This window comes from Pseudopipra pipra, chromosome 9 (genome assembly GCF_036250125.1).
Source record: "Pseudopipra pipra isolate bDixPip1 chromosome 9, bDixPip1.hap1, whole genome shotgun sequence".
Classification (NCBI taxonomy): Eukaryota; Metazoa; Chordata; class Aves; order Passeriformes; family Pipridae; genus Pseudopipra; species Pseudopipra pipra.
Genome location: NC_087557.1, coordinates 28,118,402 through 28,133,963, shown reverse-complemented (window position 1 = coordinate 28,133,963; position 15,562 = coordinate 28,118,402). Strand labels below are relative to the sequence as shown.

Genomic DNA, 15,562 nt, shown 5'->3' with positions numbered 1-15,562 from the left:
AGGCTGCTGTGGCTTTTACATGCTTTTTTAGTCTTTGAGCTTCCTTCTAAGACATCTGCTCCAGCAAAGCCAGGGTGTCTGCCCTTCAGGTGTATGAAATGTAAATAGTGCAATTGTTATCTGTACCGGAAAATCTGGTTTAACCTGAGCTGGGTTATAGAAAGATGTGGCAGCGGTTTCCTGAGCTGGCAGCGGCAGCAAAAGCACATACTGCGACTGCGTGGCTCCGAGTGCAACACCTCCATGCTGAAAACGTGGGAAAGTATGAGGGACTGCTTGGCCATGGCCAGCCAGCTCCCCCTGCACGTCCCTGCAGCGCGGGGCAGAGCTGCTGCATCCCATCCAGGGCAGGGCTGGCTACTGCACACACACCAGGGAATGGAAAACACAGCAACATCACCCTTACTGCAAAGCTCTCAGGGTAAACATCTGGGGGTTTCAAGGAAATGTGGGCCTGGAGAATCCTGTAGAACTTGGAAGCTCTTGTAAGCCAGGCTGTGTGTACCTTGCATCAAAGCACCAAAAGAGTGCTGGCAGAACAGTTGTAGCCGTGTGTGTATGTGAGGGGCAGAGGGAAAGATGGTTCAGAGCAAGGGAGACAAACCAATTTATGCACTCAATTCCCCTGTAATCGTTTTCAGAGACCTGCAACCCCATGGAGCTTTAGCCCCTGCCTGTCAAATGCTGCCTGCCAGTCAGTCAGGAATGAAACAATACTTGGACAGGGCAAGAGCACAACCTCTCTTTATAGCTGTTCTCAATTCTGTTTATCCTCAACCTTGACATTATTGCATGAGTAGATCCAGGAAAGTCCATGGTGGCTACCTCCTCCCCACCCCCTTCTGTGATTTCCCATTTGGAAAAGAATAAGAATTAAGGAAACCTCAACAGCTACCGTGGAGAATGCTCCTTCCAGCCACTAGTTAGTGGAGCTAGTGCAGGGATCTTCCCAAAGAAAGCTAGACTTACATTTCAGGGAAAAAACAGTAGATTGTCCTTAAGACTTCAAGGCCAACAATCCTCCCATTTTCAAGACAGGGACAAACCTTTTTAAAGCTTTCCTTAATTTAATTTTCCAGCACAGTGCAACTGAAGCTTGCCAAATCCAGGTGTCTGTTTAGTTTTCTTGGTCTGTTTCTGGCAGACGTAATATTCTGGGGGGAAAGGTAGGGACCATCATTAGAAAGAATACACCCTTCCACCTGGGAAGTAGGAGTCCTGTGCCACTGAACTGTGCAGCCCTCCTCGTTTGCCAGGGAAAAGGGGTGGGGAAACCCACAATTTCTGTAGTAGTCATTTGATAAAATGAACCTTTGACTAACAGCAAATATGTCTGAAGTTAGAGAATGCATTTTCCCTGAAAAGCAAAGGAATTTCAGGTGATTTCCTGTATTTGGTTATATTAAGATGAGTGCCACAGGAGCCAAGAGATGCCATTGCTTTTATCCACTTGGTCTTGATGTGGTTTCACTGCCAGCTTTCCATTTATCTGTTGCGTGCTCTTTAATTCATGAGGGCCTGCACTGGGGATTTGTTTAAAGCCTTGGCTGAAATTATCAGCCACTCCTTTTATTGCACATCTTTCTGAAAAGATGGGTGTTGTGGCAAAGCAGTAAATAGGATATTGAGCCTCTGCAACACTTGCTATCTGTAAAAAGAAGAGTATGTCCTCTGTTAAACTCTGAGCAATTACATCATCCCAGCATTAAAAACCATCACTTGTCTGGCAACAATATCTCACTTGTGTTTGCATGTAGGCACTGGCTTGCTGTGGGTCTTTGGCTGGGGGCCTTTCTACATTCTTCTGTCTCTGAAGGACTGTTAAGGTAACCAGAGTCTCCATCTAAAGTGATGTTGGAGCCAGTGCAATTAATGGGTCTTCTAGAAAGTGATGGCTTAACGTAAGACATAAAACAAATAGTGAGAGGATATATGTGTCTCTGACTCTGGTCAAGTCTTGCTGTGTTTTCCCCTCTATAAAAAAATTACTCCCTCACCAAGTAAATAAAGTTAGTTACTCACTATCTCAAGATGTTTTCTGTGATAGAGTGTTTTAAAACTTCTGAATGGGAAGCAGTGATTTGCCGTATCACTGATCTGTCTGGTGTTCAGATTAAATTAAAGCCATTCTTACAATTCTTGAGTGATTTTGGTTCTAGCAGACTCTGTATGCCTGAGCTAGCTGCAGTAGAACAAGGGCACTGAAACTTCACATTTATTGTTTCATTTGAAAATAGAATTTCTCTGAAAAAAAGGTACATGTGAAACTTTCACAGACACAGAGCTACCTGATGTCAATATGTGAATATTTTCTGAAGTTTTTTAAAGGTTATTTTCTTTCTGAATACTGTAAAGAAATAATGCCTTGGACTAAAACTTGTGTTTTACTGCATTGGCCTTTACTGGGTCTGGTTCTATGTACTGGTTTTGGTAACTATTAAAAATATTTTTATATGATTTCTGAGCATTTGTTCAAAACGCAGTTTGCTACAATTAAGGAAATGGCAGACACAGCCACATGCATGAGATTTAATTGATAGTGGCAGGAAAGGATTGTGCTGGAGAAAAAGGCATAGAGTGAGGGAAAAGACAGTATGGGGAGGTAGAAGAGCAGGCTGTTGAGCACCAGGACTGGTGCTTTTCAGCTGTTGCTGCAGAGGAGCCTTGTTTTTGTAAGAATTGTGTTCATCCTCCTTTCCCACACCCACACACCTTGATTACAGGCTTTGGGATTCAAACTCTCACGGCATCACAGAGCAGCTCCATCCCATAGCTTGGCAGTTTTGGAGGTTGACTCCAAAAGTTTCAGTTCAGTCTTTGAGATGAGAGAACAAAACGGTGTTTCAGGGGGACGTTCTGTGGGGGCAGGGGGATTCCTTGTTTTCCTTTGGAAGCACTAGCTGGTTGGGAGTGCCAGAAGTAGAACATTTTTGTCCTTTATCTAACGACTCTCCAGCTCCTCCCCAGTAAGACTTTTAAGTTTCAATTTCCAAGCTTGGGCAGCTTTCCAGCCGCTCTGCCCCCAGCCGGTGGGGATTGTTGTGACCCAAGTGCAGGACCTGGCACTTGGCCTTGTTGATCCTCATACCATTGTCCTTGGCCCGGCAATCCAGCCTGTCCAGATCCCTCTGCAGAGCCTTCCTGCCCTCCAGCAGATTAACACTCCTGCCCACCTTGGTGTGGTCTGCAACCTGACTGAGGGTGCCCTCAATCTCCTCATTGTTAGCCAACTTCCAGTCACCTGGTACCTCAAGGGTTTTCCTTTGGGTATTTTGAGAAGGCTGAAAGATAAGAGAGAGGTGTTTCTCTCCTTAGAAAGTCAGTAGTCACTGCTCATCCATTTTGTATTAATACCTTCCTTTTTCAGTAGTTTAGATGCAAGGAAAGGCAGTGCTTTTTCTTTTCCATATTGGAACAATTGCTGGGGTGGGGGGAGGGAAGGCTTTTTCATTAGAGTATTTTATTAAAACATGCAACCTTTTCGTGTCCCTCATCAAAGTTTTTGCTTGAAACTTGCTGGCCAGTGATGCTTTGACAGGCTGCAATGTTCCCCACAGAAGGAGAAGCCACTGGATTGACAGTGATGCAGACAGGCTGCAGAAGCTAAGCAGAAATCAGATTTTAGCACAATCTACCCCTTTCAGCAGGAGTTAAATGACCGAAAATCTTGCATTCTGGCCTGTGAAGTGGAAATGAACAGATTTAGTATTCCAGCTGAGTGGCAACAGGAATGCTTCACTTTAATCTGAAACTCGATGTTAGAAAGCGTGGGAGAGCTCTGCTGTCAGATTAACTCCGTTCTCATGCACTTTTTCCTGCACTGAGCTGCAACCAAACATACATGGATCAAAAGTCAAATGCTCCATTAATTTAACCACACGTTGGATTTAATGGCATATGGTAATGCATTATTGATTGCACATCTTAAAAATGAAAATCTCTATGCTAATAACACCTCACATCAGTGCAGGTAGTATGAAAAATGCAGTGGATTAATAAATGACTTGGAATACAAGTAAGAGCTGTTTCCATGCTTTTCCTTGAAAAGATTGAAGTTTTGGGTGTGTTTTAGTGGGAGCGTGTTTACATATTCTGTCACAAGGAAACGTGCAGTAGGAATAATTATGTCGTATTTCCTGTATAAAATATTAAAAAGCAGCAATGGTTTGAAAACAGTTCTAGAGGCAGTTATACTCGACAGCTGGTACCAACAAATGACACAGTCCTGCCTGAAAGCACAGCAGGGTCGTCTTTTGTTGTTCCTTTACTATGGAGTCTTAATAGCTGGCTGCAAAACCCTTCTGAATTCATATGTTTGAAGAACTTTTGTGAGTTCTTTCAATGCATACTTCCAGCTGATGACTCTTTTTTGTAATACTTTTTGAAAGAGCCTAGCCTTATTTATCAGCTGTTGGATATGACCCACAAAACTCTATTTTTACCTACTTGAAATTATGCTGTAATTTTGAGGGGGAAAATAAAAAAGTAATTTTTTTTTCCTCACCCAACAAGGATTAAAAAAGGGATGCTTGCTCAGGCAGGGGATCTTGCAAATATGATCTCTTTTATTTGTGTGTAAGCTCTTCCTCACCCACATTTTTGACATTCCTTGATGTAGTTTTTGCTGTGCCCTGAACCCTTAAATGACTTTCAGTGCCATGCACTCTAAGCCCATTTTGGTACTTCACTAGCATGAGTGACTAGTTTCTCTGGTCTCTCAGGAAAATGTTTGTCTTTATGTGTTCTTGGCTTTGGGTTGTGTGTTGCTTTATGCTCTCGGAAGAGCAGTGGGCTTGGATTTGGAGCAGAAGGTCCGGGGTGTTCCTCACATCTTGAGGCTTTGTATCACACTTCCAGCCACTCTGTGAGGCTGTGTCATCAGCTTGGAGAGGCTTCCCCTGTGGCATAGGGCTTGTTTAGCCTGAGCAAATAAGCTTCTACTATAATCTTCCTTCTTGACTTTTTTAATTCTTTGAGATATATTCGGTCTCAGTCTTAGAAAAACTTGAGTTCAGGACCAAGGCTGCAAATGTGACTGTCAGTATGAGGAAGCCAGAATGGAGAGCCAGAAGAGGTGGTAGCCAGGGTGACAGAAGGATGTTGTGGTAGTAGGGATTTCATCAATGCCATCTCTGACTGTTGCAATCTAATCTGATAAAGGTGTAAATAATTGTTTTCTTCCAGGATGAGTTAAGGTCTCTTGGTTGGTAGCAGACTCCACAGTTAACACATACAGAGCAGAAGTTGTTATTACTTAGGAAGATCCCTAAACTAAGAACTGAAACAGTGGGTTGTGGGTTACATACCTTTAATTTGGTCAGGTGTATGACTGAATACTTACTCCTGCTCTGAGTCAGCTTCAGTAGCTGTTAGTCACCCTTGTGTTGCCTCTGTCGAGCACGAGGTTATCTGTGAAGGAGAGGAATTGCCTGTTCCCCACCGAAGCTGTGGCTAGGCTCAGTCACCTCAGCAGATCTTGTAGTGCTTATGAAGACCCCGAATCAGAGGAGTGCAAGGCCGTGGTAGTGGATGGAACTTTATCCCTAGAGGGTCTTTTCTCATGCCTTCCCTTGGGCTGTGCTTAAGGGACAGCCATGCTGGAGAGTGACAACTGTTGCCTCACCAGAGCCTGTAGAGCTGAGGCTTTGTATTGTGTCCCAGCCTGAATCTAGACTGGATTAGCTACCCTGTGAGAAGCTCACAGGTAGCTATGGCTGATATGTGACTATGTCTGGTGTATCCTGGAAGGCTTTGGTAGTGGCATGCTGCAGTGCTTCTCAAAGGGAAGGAGGAAGTATTTCCTAATGGAAATTTCCTAATTTGCTGCATCTGTGGCATCATCTTTTGTCCCAACCAGTTCCTTGGGCCAGATCAAGAAGCATCATGAGGCCCGTAGGAAAGTTGTTTGGGTGACAGCAGCATCTCTAAGGACTGGGAGAAACAATTTGTTTCATCCCACTGGGATGCAGTGTCCCCTCGAACTTGGAGCACCAAGGCTGCCCCTGGGTGGGAGGGAGCACTGGGTGCCAGTGCATGGCAGATGCAGGGTGCTCAGCCCTGGGAGGTGACAGGTTGCTGCAGTGACAGTGTGTTACCTTGTCACCATGCTTGCAGGAGCATGGACAGAAGCAGCACAGGGACTTGGCAGGAGCACAGCCTGATTCCTCATCAGAGTGAGCTGGGAGGCGCTGCTTTGTCTTGCTTACTCCCAGGAACACTCGCCTCTGCAAAGCCATCCTGCTCCCCTCTGAGGTGCACAGGTGCTTGGGAAGGACCAGCTACACTACTGAGAAGGTGTCAGGGCTTGTAAATGGAGATAATTGCTGTCCAGCCATGAAAGGACAATGTTAGCAGCGCCCCTCTGACTCTTGAAGAGTAGCCCTGTCTCCATCGGGTGTTTTTTGGACTCATAACCTCTAGAACAAGCAGGTCCCCTGAGCTCCCACGCTGTGAGCCCCTGGAGCAGGAATCTGCCTGACAGTTTATCCTCTTCTGCCATGTCTAGTCTCGTATTTTCTTGAATTTTCCTTACAGTACTTTCTTTGTTTTGAACTGACTCAGATTCTTGCTTTTGTGAACTGTTTTGCTGCTGCTGTGATCTTTCTGAGAGATAGCAAATACTTTGTTTACTGTAAGCTCTTGTGCAGTAATTCATGTGGTTACACTGTGACACAGAGAAGTCCTTCTGGAGCTCGTTTCCACACCCACCCATTCATCTGCACCCTTCTCCCCATTTTCAGTAGACGGCTTCAGCATGTCACGTTGGCATGATGTCATACAAAGCCAGCAGATTTGTCATTAAAAGCCCTGTCATCAATAGATGAATGTTTGTATTTTCTGCCTGCCTGAAACTGTTTTATACTTACTAAACCAGTAATTAAGAGTTTGCTGCCTTTGAAACAGGTTGGTTTCGCTGCCCCACCTTTTCCTGGGGCAATTGCAAGGCGGTGCCAGTGTCGACAGGGGTATTCATTAGCCTCCATGAGAGTTGGCTCCAGCAGGGAGCACACACCAGCGTGCTCCTCCCACCCAACACTGGGCAGCCTTTGGAGACCGTGAATTTGGATAATATTTGTGGTGCACCTCTTGGGGGACTTTTGTAAGGAGGAGGATGCGGAAAGAGAGCATCGCCTCAAAATGGCTGATAAAATAAATGCTCATTGTGCAGCTTCAGTTGAACGCAGACAGAACGATGTCAGGGTTTGCTTATTGTGTAAAGCGATGCCGTCCTTCTGGGCCGCCGGATTGCTCGACTGCTTTTGATTGTCTTGCAGTAATTGAATAGCCATGCTGGGTAACCTGTGCTGAAGGAATCAGAGCTGTTTATTCAGCAAACAGATGTCCTGCTTTGTAGTGTGCTTGCAACGTTCCTGGCTTGCATTTTTCATTAGTTAATATTGCCGACTGCCCAGGCTGTTGTCCTTGCACTGATAATTTTGCGTTTGCTAATGTGTTTCAGCATCTCAGAGGGAGATTTAGAAGCTTGTAAAATTTGCAGAGTAATTCCATTGATCCACCAAATATGAGTCTGGCAGTAGACAAGGGTTACCCCTGCAGCTTCCTGTGTTACAGTGCATCAGACCACTGCCTCTGAGCAGGATCTGTTCAGCCCTGGTGACGTGAACTGGGTGAGATTCCAGCCTGCCACACCGAGTGGCTGTGGAACATGTGAAATAGCTTTTGGTTTGTGTATCCTGCTCCTGTGCAATGCTGACCACAGTCAAACACATTTATCAGAGATCTCTCTTACCCTCAATCCATTTCCTGACTTGTCCCTCGCACCACACACTCCTGAGTGATTTCAGATAGCTGGCAGAATTGAAAACAAAGAAGCTTTGTGTTTTAATCATCCCTCCAAGACCCTAAAATGGATGTTGGGCTGGAAGTTCCTCAGCTGATGTGGGCTGGCGGCAGCCAGTGGCCCAGATAAGCCGTTTCCAGCCCTGTGTGGGGATAAGGCCAAATATCTCACTTGAAATGAGTTGAGAACACCCTTTCCAGTGGGGCAGTGGGTTTGATAGATTGTAAGAGATTTAACCTCACAACCGTAGCTGTAATGCATGGAAAAACGACTTTTTGCTATTTCCAAATTACATTTGGTATAATTTTTTTTCTCTCCCTCAGCAGTCTGAGCAATTGGACTCATGATAGTAAGCAGGCCTGGCTTTTATAGGAAGAAGAATGTGACAAATAACTCCTATAAATGTGTTTACAGTTTGCACTATCATTTCTAAAATACCATTTCCTGTGTTGGCACAGAGGAAATTCACAGTGTTAGGGGGAAGGTTTACAGGTGCCATGTCAGGATATGACCCCCAAAACACAATTGCTTGGCTGCAAGAGCAGTGAGTGCTGCACAGTGTGCTGGTAGGAACCTGATATGCAACTTTTCTGTTCTGTGAGAGATTACAAGTTTTGAGCAAAATCCTGGGGGTAAATCCTGCAGGATTCAGCTGTCAACAGCTGTGCTCACCACAGACTCCTCTGCAGGCCTTTTTTGTAAGCAGCTGTTATCCACACACCATTCCATGCTGGGGCTGATCCGTGCTTCTTGTAAGACGTAAATTGCAACTGCCTCCGTGTCCCTTATCATCGCCTGATATTTGGAGAGCTGCAGAAAATAAGGACACACCAAGGGGTATGTGTCCCACGGCGGCATCCTCAAGAAAGGTAGTTTTCTGGGGAGCTGGAAATCAAGCCGTGTAATTGCAGCTGCTCTGAAGGAGGTCTCAGCTCCAGTTTGGCGCTGTGGAAAAGGTTTCTTACCTTAGCTTTTCCCTTAAAGATAGGGAAATGTGTGGCACAAAAGAGCTGTATGAGAGCAGGGGTTAGATTTCTGTCACCTCAGAAAGATTAGCAAAGGGAGCTGTCAAGTGAGCAGGAGATATCCTCTGCCCGTGCTGTCACACTAGATGCCAGAGGGACATTCCTGGCTCCTTGGTGACTGCTGCTAGCAAGACCTCAGCCTGATTGTGGATTTTCCAAGCTTCAGTTTGTAACTGCAAAAACCCATTCGTTTGTTTTTTCTCTCTTGCTGTTTCCCTCTCCTTTCCTCCTGCTTCTCTCCTCTTTTCCTGCTTTCCTCTCTGTCATTTCAGCCGTTGGTGCTGTATTCCATGAAGGGAATTAGAGCTTTCAGTGCCTGAAAAATTCGTGTTGTGCCTAGATTTTGCTCGCTCTAACCTAGTGCCTGCCTTCTGAAAGTCCCTGAAACCAAGAAAGAAAAACTGGTTTGGATGGTATGCACTTAAAAGCAGATTCATAGCCTGTTTTAATGTGCATTGAAGGCACTACTGGCTCTCCTTGAATAAAGCCAAGTGCTGACAAACTCATTTTCTAGAATAAGAGTATCCAGGTATTGGCTGGAATAGGGATTTGGCTTTTACTGACGAGAGCTCCATGTGCAGACAAGTTAGTACAGCTAACAAGGGCTGAAAGGAGACATGACTGAGCCTCATAATTAGACCTAGATTAGACTTTTGCCTGAGGGGAAGGCAAGGCAAGAACAGCTCTGAACTCCTAACGTCGCCTGTAGTGTTTGAACACAGAGACATCCCTGGCCCTCCCAGTGAAGTCAGCAGGGCCACGCCGGGCTGGAGCCGAGCCCCGTTATCTCTGCAGGAGTGTTGCTGGCAGGGCAGGCGTGGGCTTGTTCTGGGCTGTGCTCTGCGGTGTGACCAGCTCAGGTTTTCTCCAAAGCCACTCTTTTCCAGGAGGGTTTTGGGGGGCTGCCAGAGCCACACAGTACAGGGGAGATCTAAAGTAGCTGAGGTTCCCCATCTCGTGATGGCACAGGCACCTGAGGCCCTTGGACCATCTCTGGAGAAGGTGCTTGGCCTCCCCATGAGCTGACCTTGTGCCAGTGCACGTCCCCTGAACTACCCCAGAACTAACATGAGGTGAACTCTGGTGTCTGAGGTGTCATCAGAGACCGGCTGTCAGATTTCCCCTGGCATCTCATCTCACACTGATGCGAGCTTGGACTGCTGCTCTTAAACACCAGTGCTGCCTCCACATTTGACTGACAAGGGATCAAGCAAGTCCTTGCCACCAGTGTGCTGTGGTAGATGCAGGTGTGCCAGTGCTGCTTGCTGGAGTTTTGGTGGTTTCAAGCTCCAGGCATGCATGAAAACTGTGCTGTACCAGTACCAGTGCTAGCCCAGGGAACCCCCTGTGTCTCTGACTCCAAAGGATGCATTATATCTCTATTACCGTTTGCCACAATAGTTTTGGGGCTTGTGTTAAGAGGGAGAAGATCACATGAGCCTTGCATGCCTACGTGTGCTTGTCTGAGTCCGGCTCAGTGTGGGGTCTGGGTACTGAAGGTCATCAAGTGGTGGTAACCTTCTGTTCAGGTGTTGAGTGCACAGCTTTCTCAGCTGGGCTCCCTAATGGTTTGGACCTGCAGGGGGTGGATGGTATGGGAGCAGCACTTTATGTAACCTCGGAGTCCAGAAAAGGCTTGAGCTAAGAGGTCTAGTTCAGCAGAGGTAGCTTTGCTGTTGGGTGTTTGTAATCAGAGTCTCTGTTGTACTCAGTGAAGCCAAGGTTAGATCGTGTAATTCCTGCTGGTCTGTGACTCATCACAAACTGCTAATTTTGATTGAATAGTCACTTCAGTGCAGCAGGCACTGTGTACCTGTGGATCAGGCACTGTGAAGCACCCTCTGATCGATCTCATGTCTGTGGGCCAAGGATCACTGCAGGCAGGAAGAGATTTCTTGCCCAAATGCTGGTGTCGGGTTTTAGCTGTGTGCTAAGCCTCCACACACAGACTTTGGACGGAGTTAACTGGGTGATACTTAGCTCAGTGTGCATTCTTTGTAAAATCTTGTACAAACCAGAAGAGATTGTCAATGGTAATCATGGTGATTAGATTAGATCACTTCAGGGTTTCAGCCTTGCCAGAGTAAACATCTGCTTTCAATACCCTGAATAGCAAGGTGCTGCACTTTAGGCAAACTTGGCCTCAGTCCAGGGGACTATCATTGTTTACTGCTTTTCCTATGTGTCTTCCTTTGCTTTTCAGTCTATACCATGTTGTACTTCTGTGTGTACCCTTCTTTTGTTTCTTTTCAGCCATGTAGGAGTATTCATTGTGGTTGCTCAGTATTGAGTGCTTCTGTTGCTTGCTATTGAATGCTGGTGCTGGTGTCATTCCAGTTAAGCTCTATGTACCTTTTGTCTTTGAAAATCAATGGAGAGCAAATATTAAAAGAACTAGTTTTCGTGGTACCTTTCATTTAGAAAAAAAATAATTCCATTTATGTTTGCTCATGATGAGAGAGGTTTCTCAGGAGGCCAGTCTGGGACACAAAATACAGTTTGTGCTTTTAATAAACATTGGGAACCTTTTTTCCTGTAGAAAACCTTCAATGCTTCATAGTCCCTCTCATTTAAACAATATTCCCTGGCATTTTTTTGTTTTCAGATGTTGCCTTGTGCTACAGAGTCTTGATTTGCAACCAAGTCAAGGGTCTTGGAAATTCTCTTGAGGTCTTAGGGAGAAATATGTAAGATTAGCCGCCACAGGCTGTGGTTGTGCTGCAGGTGTGGCAGTACAGGTAGAAGGAAGCACCTGAGGTGGCCTATCTCTAGTACCTTCCTGTGAGGAGTGAGGGGTATGGTTCCAGATGTGCAGTGATAGCAAGAAAAATCAGATTGCAGCAAGTTCAGACTCCTCTGGGACTGGGGAAGAGGCTGAGGTCTTGTTTGTTTAAACACTTCAGTGAGCTGGGAACCTTGCAGAGTTGGATTTGACAAAGAAGAAGGTTTGCTTAAATTCCCTTAAAACGGGGAAATAAAGAAACATACTGAAAATAATTGAGTTTCTGGTGCTTTAAAAGCTTCTTAATGTTCTTCAAGTTCTTTTTTTCTGCGAAAGTATGTCCTTTTGATTGCAGTTCAGGCTTAGCAGAGTACAGTACATCTTGCCACAGAATGAATAAATGAGCTCAGTTCTGCAGCTGCTGTTGAATGACGATGTTGGAGCATGCCTTGGCTTATCAGTGAAGGCTGCCTAATGTATTCCACCCAGCCTACCTGAGCGTGCTCTGCAGCAGCAAACCCAATTAACTGTTTTCCTACCCGCTGTATATGGATGGTTTTAGCAGTTATGGGGGTGCTTCTTTTCAAGGTATTGCAGTAAGACATGCCAGAGCGTGCCCTGGCCATTTCTTGTGCACCCACTGTTGCTCTCTACAGCCCAGAAAATGCACCAGGAGCTTGCCACGGCACACTCTGGCCAGGCTGCTCATGAGCAGAGTGTGGCTCATTAGCTTTACATTCGTTAGTTTCTAAAAGCCTTCTGAATCAGATTTGGGGGCATGAGGAAGAGATTTACAGTCTATCCTACCAGCGTGACAGAATGTTCCTAGTCAAAAAAAAAAAGGATAAAATGGGCCTCTCTGGACCTTTTTAAGGGGTTTTATTGTTTAGTTGTTGTGTTTCAAGATGCCTCAAACTGTTTGGCTGTGTGTCTGTCTGTTATCTTCAACTCGGTCCGCCCACAAAAAGGCAAATACCTGCTTTTACTGAATTATTAACAACAATAGATGGAGCTTACGTATCAATGAAAATTATGGACCTCTCCCAAGGCAATTGATTTAAATGGAGTTAAATTTAGTGGAAGCTTCTATTGGTGTAATGAATGCTCATTATAGAGCCTAATGTGCTTTGAGGGCTTGATAACCTTCTCAGTAGGGAAGTCAGGCTGCTGTTTTCCAGCAGAGGCACAGATGCTGTGCCGTGGCACTGCTGTCACTGCAACTGCATCCCATCGCTACGCCCCAGTGTTTCTCTTTAACCTTGTGTGTGTGTTTTTTCCTCCTGCAGAAGACCACCTCCCAGCTGGCTTCCCAACCATTGACATGGGCCCGCAGCTGAAGGTGGTGGAGAAGGCCCGCACAGCCACGATGCTCTGTGCTGCCAGTGGGAACCCTGATCCCGAAATCTCCTGGTTTAAGGACTTCCTGCCTGTCGACACCGCGACTAGCAATGGACGGATCAAGCAACTCCGCTCGGGTAAGGTGGCAAAGCAAGTAAGCCTTCCCAGCCTCCTCGCTCTTCCTCCCTTTTCTCTTTACGTGCTGCTGTTATTTTTTTTTTTCCCCCTGAAATGCAATTCTAAACCCAAATGTCAACGTGCTTTGAGCTTGTTTCTTTTGCAATGTGAAAACAGTTTTTGGAGCTGATCCTCTCTGGCGGGATATCGTGGCTTCTTAAAAGGAGACATTAGAGTGGACATGCCTTTTGGAACATCACCTGGATTTCTTCTTCGGTAGACCGTGTTGACATTGCCCCAAATCCTTGGTAGGCTCAGACATTTCACTACCAACTCAGTGGGTCTCAGATATTTGTAATAGGAGCACAGTGCGAATCAGGATAATGAGATATTGGTTGAGATTTTACAGTCAGTGGTCATAGGCGACTTTACTCCTTACATAGACTCTGCAAGACAGTGCTCTGCTTTCTGTTGAGCTCATTAGCATCCTTGCTATGGGACACCACAAGAATAAAGAAAAATCCAAAAAGCAGCATTTCTACAGATTTCAAAGGAAGGTGCACACCGTTTTGAAATATACCGATTCTTTTAAATTCTTTGGTTTGACAAGCCAAATGCTGCCTTTTGAAATACAGTTAGTTCTTGTGGGTGGCTAAAAATGCACTCATTTTAGCAAAGAACTGTTGTTCTTCTGCTGGACTGTTCAGTCTCCCAGGACTGTAAGGCCCATTAGAGAATTAAAGAAAATAAAACATTGCTTTATTCACTGATGAAGTGGAGCTCCCCAGCATGAATTAGAGTGGCTGCTTAACAACAATGCACAGCACCACTACACAGCAGCTTTAGTCTGGGGGGGGGGGGGAAAGCCCCCAGTACTCTACAGAAAGTACAGAAGGGAACAGAGCTGGAACAACTTTGGTCAAATAAGAGACAGACTGGCTTGCCTGGCCACGATGTATCTCTGGGCACTCAAAAGTCGTTTGTTATGAGTGCTGCTGTCAGGACAACACCATCTTCTTCCTAGCAAGGTGAATGTCTTGACACACCTCCCCATAGCTGGAGCCCTCTGCTTACATCTGACGATGCTTGGATGGTAGGAAGTAGGTTTGTACTTGGGGGAGTGGGTAATGAGACATCATTCTCATCAAAAATAGAACCCAGCCTGACACTCCTGATCCCACCTTGATGTACCAGTGAGTGCTAATTATACTAATGCATATATAGCTTATGAAATTTCCCAGTGACCTTTAGCTTATCTCCCCCACAACATGGTTTAATCTTGATCTGTTTGTGCTGAAAGAAAATATCACACTTGTTAATTATTCTGAGAAGCTTTAGGAAGAAGCAATAGGAAAGTGCACATGGGTGTGTTTCACTTCATAGCTGACTAAATCAGCATCAGAAATTACCATAAATGAGCAGCAAGGCAGCCTCTGATGCACTCACTATGTGTTCTCCAGCCTCCTTTTCACAGGCACTTGGCTGCCTCTCTACCAGCTGCTTCGCAAGTTTAGCGAGATAGAAAGTTTAAAAACAAACTAGTAAACCCTGTCACAGGGTCCAGGGTTTGATTCCTATTCGCTGTTCTTGAGCAACATCTCAATTGAATATTTCACCTGGGATTCAAACTCTAGAGCTGGCTGCTTGCTGAAGACACAGTAATTACCAAGGGAGGTGTCAAGGGAACCTTTTAGAAATCAATGAGCAGCACACATCCTCAGACTCACAAAAGGAATTGATTAGCTCTCTAATGTAGTAAGGGGAGGTTTCCGCAGTTCAGTGCAAGAGACTTCCAAATATGAGTTTGAAGTTTTGTTTTCGGGGACCTGATGATACAATGCCAAGATTCACCAAGGCTTTGCTCCGCCCTGGCATGAGCGAAGAGCACGAAGTTTACATCTTCTCGTGGGCCAGAGGTTCAACCCTTGCTTGCATTTGTGGCTTTTTCCCGTGTTTGTAGTGGACATAAAGCAGGGCCTGTGCTTTGAAGTACCTGAGACTCACTGACGTGACTGCAGTCACCCTCTGTGAGCACTGTGATGGGTTGGGTAGTTTCTGATTCATTCTGCAAGGTGCTAATTGAGCTCTCCAGCACTACACCGTAGTGGGGCAGAGTCTTTTTGTTTTTCAAAGAAAAGAGTGTTTAAATAGATACCTCATTAAATGGAAGAGTTTAATAGTTTGCAAAGTCTCTGCTCCATTAAGATCATATCTTACAGTCAGCCTGGCATATCTGCATGAATGTCAGTTTATACTATCTCAATCTAAATATACGCTCATTTAATTTCATTTAATTAAAACCCAATAAAAGCTAGACAGATGTAATATAGTTAAAATAGCTCCAGCACATTGTGAGCCCAGTATTGTGTATATAATAGAGTGTCTGACCTTCAATGAGTACATAATATATTAGTATTCAGATGTATGAAATAAAGGTCATGAAGGTCAAAGCAGCTTTAGAGTCCGACTTATAGAGGGGGTTGAGGGATGATTTTGTTTTTCAGGCTCCTGGTATGGAATAAATAGCTACAGGTAAAGAAGCAGCATGCTTGGGAGAGA

The 15,562-nt window shown here is 45.2% G+C and overlaps 1 protein-coding gene across 18 annotated transcripts in view; it reads left to right on the top strand.

Annotated features, from left to right (window-relative positions):
- Positions 1–15,562, top strand: part of PTPRF (protein tyrosine phosphatase receptor type F) — a 375,667-nt gene that overhangs the window by 255,525 nt on the left and 104,580 nt on the right. For all 18 annotated transcript variants that reach the window (XM_064665453.1, XM_064665471.1, XM_064665465.1 and 15 more), the window contains one exon: positions 12,835–13,023. In XM_064665453.1, the coding sequence (XP_064521523.1) occupies positions 12,835–13,023 (189 nt within the window). The remainder of the gene's footprint in view (positions 1–12,834; positions 13,024–15,562) is intronic.